The following is an 8,848-nucleotide window of genomic DNA, read 5'->3' on the forward strand; positions in this document are numbered from 1 at the left end:
CCGGCCGTGACTGGAGAACTGGATTCTCGGGACTCGGGATCGGCACTCCTGGCCGTAGTTTGAGAACTGGATTCTCGGGGTTCGGGATCAGCACTCCTGGCCGTGACTTGAGAACTGGATTCGGGATCGGCACTCCTGGCCGTGACATGAGAACTGGATTCTCGGGATTTGGGATCGGCTCTCCTGGCCGTGACTTGAGAACTGGATTCTCGGGTTTCGGGAGTAGGTGCCGCCACTTCGGGAGGTTCTGCAGCAGAAGCCGCCACCTCTGGAGGCACTGGAGCAGACTTGTGAACAGGAGAGACCTCAGAAACAGACTCGTGGACAGGAGAGGCCTCAGGAGCACAGTGTGCAGCCCACACACTCAAAATGGCGACCGCCATAACGTGAAGCACTGAGGTCAGGGGAACAGTCTCAGTAACAGCCAGGGTTGAGGCCCTGGGAATGCCAGCTACTCGCACCGACATCAGTGGTGGGTCCATCATACTGGATATCAGAACTCGAAGGACTGACCTTGAATCTGTGGTAACAGCCTCTGGCAGTTCGACGGAGGTGTGAAGAGACTCTGGCTGAGGAGCTGAGGCGTGAAGTGACTCTGGCTAGAGCACTGAGACGTGGGCAGACTCTGGCTTGACAGCGACGACGTGAGCAGACTCTGGCTTGACAGCGACGACGTGAGCAGACTCTGGCTTGACAGCGACGACGTGAGCAGACTCTGGCTTGACAGCGTCGACGTGAAGGGGGTGCTGTTGCTGCCGCCATTTTGTGAGTGAGTGCGGTGTCGCGTTCCTCCGCGATACCCACAGTAAAAGAGCCCACACACAGCAAAGCATAGTCCATAAATTGACTGAGAGATGAACGGGGACCCTCGCGGATTAACTTTGATCGGAGCGGTTGATTAATGCCCTCGCAAAAGAAATCTATGAGTGCATAGTCCGGCAGATCAGAAAAATAGGCGAGGTCTAAGTACTCCTGTACATAAACCTCGAGCGGTCGCGAGCCCTGCTTGAGGGTTAATAGCACCCATGCAGACTCCATGCCCGGCCAATGTCCTCTTGAAAAGCCGCTGGATCCTTGTGTGGCCGAGTATTCTGTTACGGGGCTGACGAGACGTGAGACGTGCGGATCCATATGCAAAGCTTTATTACAAAACATGGTCAGTAAACAGGCAGGGTCAGACAGTGGCAAACAGGTATGGTGGAGGCAAGACAAAGCAATCCATGGAGCAAGCGTGGGTCGACGATCGGCGAACAGTATCCAAAGGGGCAAGGCAGAGAGATAATCCAGAGACGAGAGCAATAATCCAAACGGGGAGCGAACAGAGTCCAAACGGCAGAGGCGAAGGGTAAATCCAGGAAACACGAGCAGGGTCAGACATGGCAGGAAAACAAGGCAAGACTAAGGCTAAGAAAATGGCTCTGTAAAGTGCTATCGCTAGGTGATTGATAAATGCAAACAATACTCGGCCCCGATGCTGAGGAAGTCCATGGCTTATATAGTGTGTGTTTGGGTGATGGTGATTGCGAGATGGTTCTCAGGTGTGGGCGTGATCATTGTGAACAGCTGTGTATGAGTCCGTGTGGTGAACGAGTGACCTCTGGTGGCTAGTGAACGGAAATGCATGGTCAGGATTCGTGACAGTTATACTCTGTATAATTGTGTGTGACAAATAAAAATCTTGAATCTTGAATCTTGAATAAGCTCCTGGAAAGTCTGTGTTCTTAAATTCACTAGGTTTTTTTTTTGTTTTGTTTTTCTGGTCAGTAGCTTATTATTGTCTCAGATTGGGGAAAATGTAGCTTTAAAGATTCTGCTTCTGTGAAATTACTGTACTTCATGCAATCTACTGAGCCATGTGTCTAAACAACTAAGCTATGAGGAGGAGGTGTAGTTTTGTGGGTATGAGGATGAACATTTTTGAGGTAAACATTTTTCTGCTAAGACATGAACCTCAAGGAAGAGACATGATTAAAAACACTACAGCTTATTGGAAATCATGGTTTTGGTCACCAGTGGAGATGCCCAACTTTACATAACCAGTCTGTTTGCTATCTTGATGGTAATGAATTTATTGATCATGAAGTTATGTCATAATTCTCTAGGTTCTATTCGTTCTGTAGTCTTCTGTACATCAAAATAGAAAGAAATAAAGTGTTTGTACAGTTTACATACAAACCAGGTAAATAAATAATGCAATATCAAGGACTGATATTGAATATCTCTAATACCTAATAAAGAATATACTGCTCACTGAGGGATGAAGGATGTAGAAATGTATTCTGTTCTTTAGAATTACTGATTAAAAGTTCAAATACATTTAGACCAGGTGATTGAGAAGACAACAGAGACTGGACTTCATCATAGTGTTCATGAAACCACTGCTGAATTTGTTTAGCAATATGGCATTAAATAAAAATGTGTTTTCCATAATCAAATTTATAGAAGGAGAATTTCCCTTGAAGTCATTTTGTAGTATTAATGGCAATGACAATAATGACAGGTATTTTTTATAGGCCTACAACTGAAAAACAAAATATTGACAAGTCATCCACTTACTGACTAACAGACAATTATCAGAAAGATGTTCAGTAACTCATTCAGTAAATTTTACTATAAAAATGGAGCTCATGAAAAGGTAGAGCAATCCAAACCAGTTTGATAGCAATCAGCATAATTCAGTGCTTCATAAGAAAACATGACTTGTATTTAGAATTTAATTTTAATGATTGTCTGAGTAAGTAAATGGAATGTCAGTGTCTGTCATATTCTAATAGAACCTTTCAACAGTTTCTCTCCTGGGGCCTCATTTATAAAATGTTGTGCAGAAACCATGCTAAAATTGATCTTATGATCATTTCTCGAATATGCGTTCGTGTGATTCATAAAATGAACATATGTACAGAAAACTCTTTTAGATGTGAAATCTATGAATCACAAACAGGGGCATCGCTGGGAATTCTGGGCCAAGGGCCCCTGTTACTCTGTTCCACTATTACCCCCGTCCGAGGCCCCATGATCTTGAACTTGGGCGCAAATGAATGGTTTCAGCTCTCTGTCTTGCAAACGACTCATCATTAATGTCATTAACATGTAAAATATCCCAGTCATCATCCAAATCCTTTAATTTAGAACAGTGAGCTGTAAGAACAGCTTACATTTCCAAAAACCTGCAGTACTCCAAGAAAAAGTGCGTACATCCGCTCAGACCCTGATGTGACGCCAAGCACTTTTCCACGTCAAAGCCAGTTTTTACAAACATGAGCGTTGGCGTGGATTTAAGTGTACACACACACTCTAAGATTAAAACTGAGTGTACACATGCTTTATAAATGAGGCCCCAGGTTTCATTGGCATCTGAGGTTTCAGCACCATGGATGGAGGACAGAGATTGATCTGTATCGTCTTGACTCACAAAAGTGGATTCCAAAGAAGGTTTTCAACATGATCATGTGATAAGAGGTTTTTTTTTTGTGGCTGATGTTGTATTTGGTGGTAAAGGAACTGTCCTGGTGTGAACACACTTTTGATTTGTTTTAAAGTTAGTACAGTATGTTGTAGATTTGCTGCGCTGATTCTTGCAGCACTGTTATAAACATAATTTGTTACTGTGCATGTGGAAAGCATTTTTTAATTGCAAATTAAAATAATATATTCCTTTAAAATTTTAAAGTAAATTACATATTTAATTTTGCTGCATTACTATGCTGATAATGACAGCTTATCTAAATACATTTTTAATTATTCAGATCATTAATTTCACTCTTCAGTACACCTAATTTTTTTATTGATCTTTTATTAAAATATTTGTACAGGTGGAACAAGAAAAGAGTAATATGAAGTAACAGCCAGGTCATTGAAACCACAGACAGACTGAAAAAAACACCACCTACAGAGATCAACTGTATCATATATCAATAATTAAAAACTGCTTTTGCCTCCTCTGAAGGGTAAATACTCAGACTGGTGTTCTAGTTGGAAGCGATAGTCCTGTCGATCCAGGAGCGCAGCTGGGAGATGCGGGCGTAGACTACTGGAAAACGAGTGTCACAATTGCTTCTTCCCCAGGACACAGAGCCTACCAGAGTCCAGACCCCTGAACGCTCACACACCAGAGGACCACCAGAATCACCCTGTGGAAAACACACAATTGAGACTGAACAGAAGCAACATTGATACGATAATGTGTTTGTCTTGATCTGTTTTCATGTACCATGCAAGATGAGGATCCAGCTCCTCCAGCACAGATCATGGAATCAGTGATAGTGTTCTGACCCCAGATCTGTCTGCACACAGCAGGACTCGTGATGGGGATGCCTGTTTGCTGCAGGATCATAGGGCTCGCTGAAAAAGTGAGAGAGAGAAAAAAAACATGAGACATGTAACATACAACAATAATTCTTACAATTCATCTTTGTTTCACAGCTGACTTACTTGTGGTGGCAGTTTGGCCCCAGCCAGTGGTGAAGCAGCGGGTTCCAGGCAGGATGCTGATGGTTGATGGAGCCAGACATACAGGAGAGATACGGGGAGTAAATGTGACTGGAGACGACAGTTTCAGCAGAGCAATGTCATTGTTGATAGTCGTGCGGCTGTAGAGCGGATGGGTGATGACCTGCACATACACAAAAGATGGATGAATGGTTACAGCTTTATAAAAGATAATCTAAGATGCAAGCATTCTTCATTTCTGTTGTCATTTTATGCTTTATTAGACATTTCATTGAGTTTTAGGTATGATATTTTCTTATATGCTGAATTTTAAGCTCATAAATAAACTAAGAGTTTATTTTGGCAACTTTTAGAAGTACACATATAGACCACCTCAGCTGTTTAATTATCATTAAGGAATGATAATCAGTATTTTTGCTGTTCATGAAAAGCATGTCACTTGATCTCCCATTTTATTATTCATCTCTGAAATCATTAAAGACTGTCACCTTGGAAACTAGTTTGATCTGGATGGGTTCAACATTAGAGCCACGATCATGTTCTCCAAGAATGACACGGTAATTGCTGACCCTAAAAAGAGAGATAAAGAAAAAAATGAATAGATAAAAGACAGACAGAAAGCAGACAGAGCATCTGTTAAACACTATTGTATGTGATGTTTGTCAGATTGAAGACTCTTACGCAGCAGCGCAGTGGGCAGCAGTGAGAACCCAGTTCTGGTTGATCAGGGATCCTCCGCAGAAGTGGAAACCATTGGGGAGCTGTTTCAAAGGTAAAAGCATTGAAAACATGACATTTACTCTTTAAACAAATCAGACAAACGTGTGTTTTAAAAACAGTTGAGTTACCTGGAGAGAGACCTGCCAGGGCCAAGAACCAGAGATGGCATTCTGTCCGTTCACAATCCTGCTGCCGATCGTCTGTGGTTTAATCGCAGGCACTCCACAACCTGTTATTACAGAACACAACACCATTGTTCATGAGACAAGAATGAGACAGGAAGCTCTTAAGGCAGGTTTTGCATTTTGTAAATATATTTACCCATACTTAGAAACTTCTAAAGGAGACACTTACCCAGAGCAGAGGCCACCAGGGCAAGGCAGGTGATGGAGAAGATGGTGAAGGTCATGATGTAGATGAGTGTGTGATGGATCTCACTGATGTATCTGTAGGTGCTCTCTCTTGCTTTTATATCATTTACAGCAGCTGATCAATCTGAGACGTGATGGAGGACCATCCCATCAGCTCCAGTGAGCTCATAGATGAGGAATGTTTAGATCTGTTATCGCTGGAGATAATCTGCATCTTCATTGTCCAGAGAAGGTGATTTACAAGCAAAGAGGAGGGACCTTCTCCAATCTTTGACCTTGAGAAGGTGTTTGCAGCTTCTGTATGTTTCCTGGAGAAGCATCATACTTTCACTTCTGTCACTGTATGTTATGAAATGTTTTCAGTGGAAAACATTTTTGTTGTTGCTGTTGTCTGTTGTGACATTTTGATTAATTCAAGTCAGTGATGCTGATCAGGAAGAGATTGAAATAGTCAGTTATGAGAACTGCGCTGAAGATAACAAACAGTCAAACTATAAAACAGACAATAAAACTGGTTCTTGTAGGACATCTTATCATAGCCACCGAAAAGAGCTGACATCAAGTCAACCATTTTCTCTCAACATTTAACAATATTTAGCTTTAACTGCAATCCTCAGCAACGTTACATGCATTTCAAGGGATGTTTTCTAGAAAGCACAATAGTACAGTAAATTCTATTAAGTTTTATCTATTCATTTTTTACCTGTACAAAATTAAAATAATACATTCTTTAATAACTTCAAATAATGGATAAAACACACATATAACAAATACATTAAATTATCAATTAAAATGCCCCATCGGGACAAGACCATGGGAATCAGATAAGCCCTTTACACAATCTGACATGGCTGCGGTTGGAATTGAACTGCGGGTTTCAACTGGCCAGAGAAGAACTGGCCCCCCGACTGAGCCTGGTTTCTCCCAAGGTTTTTTTCTTCATTCTGTCACAGAAGGAGTTTTGGTTCCTTGCCGCTGTCGCCTCTGGCTTGCTCAGTTGGGAACACTTCATTTCTAGCGATTATCATCAATTTGATTGCACAGATACTATTTAAACTGAACTGAGCTAGACAATGACATCTCTGAATTCAATAATGAAATGTCTTTAACTGAAAATTGAGTGTTTAGTCTTATCATTATACATTACATTTACATTTATGCATTTAGCAGACGCTTTTATCCAAAGCGACTTACATTGTATTCAAGTTACAGTTTTTACATTTTTATCAGCTCTTGCTTTCCCTGGGAATCGAACCCATGACCTTGGCGTTGCTAGCGCCATGCTCTACTATTTGAGCTACAGGAAAGCTGTACATTACTGACACTCTATCCTCCAATTTGATACTGTTAAGTGCTTTGACACAATCTGTATTGTTAAAAGCGCTATATAAATAAAGGTGACTTGACTTGACTTTAGTCATTTATTTATTGTAATTGTTTGTTTAGGAACAGAATTAATGTTGGAAAGTTTTTTTTTTTTTTTTTTTACATTTGCAATTTAAAATAATGCCTGAGTGAATGCATTGAAATAAAAGCTAACTCTTAGGACTTTATTTTGATTCGATGTGGTTTAACACGTATGTGTACAGCATAAAGCATTGGGATATGTTTCGGGTTACTCGAGAACAACAAAATAGAACAAGTGAATTACTTTATATAATCAACATTTGAAAACTTCCTTCCTCATCATTTCTGTAAATCAAACTTCTGAATGTTTTTTTTTTTTTTTTATAGAGGAAACTGCTTTCAAAACATTTTTATATTTATCATGTCACTCTCAGTTCTGCTGAGAAGTTTTTTTTTTTTTTTTTTAGTTTTTACAAGAACAACAAAATACAATTGAAGTACTTTACATAATCAAACCCCTTCTTCCTCATTTCTTTTAATCGAACTTCTGAATGGGATTCTTTCTTCTAAAGGAAACTGCTTTCAAGACATTGTTGTATTTATCACGTCTCTCTTAGTTCGACGAACCATCAAAAACCAGCAAGATAATCCGGCTCCTCTAGATGTAAACCATGTGGTTTGGTCAGATTCGTATACAGTTTTATTTCTTGCCAAGATGACTAAACACAGTAACCAGAACTTTTTAAACTTGATTTTTTATGCAGCTGGGTAATAGATGTTAGTATATGTGAATGTGAATGTTAGTATAGTTTGTCCTGAAGAGGATCCTTCAGATACAGTGTTAGTCTGAATTTCTAACAATAAATAAGCATTGATAAGCAATCCACACCTAAAATATTCCAGAATGTTCGGTGACAACATATATGACAAAAATGATGGTCACACTGTTCTCTAATAAGCTCCTGGACAGTCTGTATTCTTGAACTCACTAGTTTTTCTGGTCATTAGTTTGTCATTCTCTCAGACGGGGAAAGAATGAAGCTTTAAAGATCTGCTTCTGTGAACTTACTTCATGTATCTTATGCAATCCAGCTAAGACACGCACCTTTAAACATTTAGCTATGAGGAGGAGGTGTAGTTTTGTGGGTAATAGGATGAACATTTTTGAGATAAACATTCTTTTGCTAAGACATGAACCTCAAGGAAGAAATATGATTAAAAACACTACAGCTTATTGGGAATCATTGTTTTGGTCACCAGTGGAGATGCCCAACTTTACATATCCAGACTGCCTTCTGTTTGTTGATTGACTGATCATGAAGTTATGCCATAATGCTCTTGCTTTTACTCATTCAGTAGTCTCCCGTACATTAAAATAGAAAGAACAGTAATGTCAAGGACAGCTGATTAGGTAAAGCAGTATCAAATAACTTCAGAACCTTTACCATTAAAACAGTTTGGGTTTGTTTTTATAATATTTTCTTTATAATCCGTTCATTTATTTAGTTAGATACTGCATGATTACTCAAAGCAAATGATCCTGTCACTGAGGGATGAATGATGTAGAAATGTATTCTGCTCTTCAGAATCACTGACAAAAAGTTCAAATACATTTAGATCAGGTGATAGAGGAGACAACAGAGACTGGACTTCATCATAGTGTTCATGAAACCACTGCTGAATTTGTTGAGCGGTAAAACACTACATAAATGGCTTATTGTGAAGGAGAATTTTCCCTTGAATTCATTTTATAGTATTCCTCATGACAATGTCAATTATGACAGTATTATAATTTCCTTAATTAAATTAATATTTAATTTTGCTGTATTACTATGTGGATAATGGTTACTTATCTCATTACATTTTAAAATAATCCGATTCATCTCCAACACATTCTTCTTTTTTTCTTTATCTTTTATGAAAACATTTTTTTATCTCCCAAAATGCGTAATAAACATGCT

At 39.5% G+C, this 8,848-nt stretch overlaps 1 protein-coding gene across 1 annotated transcript; it reads right to left on the bottom strand.

Moving 5' to 3' along the window:
* On the bottom strand, positions 1–6,944 carry LOC306851261 (chymotrypsin-like protease CTRL-1). Its single transcript, XM_079387423.1, has 6 exons — positions 5,298–6,944; positions 5,131–5,210; positions 4,938–5,019; positions 4,432–4,612; positions 4,292–4,341; positions 1–4,196 (listed from the first exon to the last, which is right to left on the bottom strand). Exons 1-6 carry the CDS (start codon positions 5,421–5,423, stop codon positions 3,969–3,971), a joined length of 747 nt encoding a protein of 248 aa, XP_079243549.1. The 5' UTR covers positions 5,424–6,944; the 3' UTR covers positions 1–3,968.
* Positions 6,945–8,848: the final 1,904 nt, after the last annotated feature.

Source organism: Barbus barbus (genome assembly GCF_936440315.1).
Source record: "Barbus barbus genome assembly, chromosome: 31".
Classification (NCBI taxonomy): domain Eukaryota; kingdom Metazoa; phylum Chordata; class Actinopteri; order Cypriniformes; family Cyprinidae; genus Barbus; species Barbus barbus.

Bases quoted from the DNA above. Each gene is read 5' to 3' on its own strand.
- LOC306851261 (XM_079387423.1), bottom strand. From the start codon at position 5,423: ATGGTGTTGTGTTCTGTAATAACAGGTTGTGGAGTGCCTGCGATTAAA. The intron at 5,020-5,130 runs GTAAGAGTCTTC...CTCTCTTTTTAG, and splicing joins GCTGCCCACTGCGCTGCTGC to GGTCAGCAATTACCGTGTCA. The intron at 4,613-4,937 runs GTGACAGTCTTT...GTGTATGTGCAG, and splicing joins AGATCAAACTAGTTTCCAAG to GTCATCACCCATCCGCTCTA.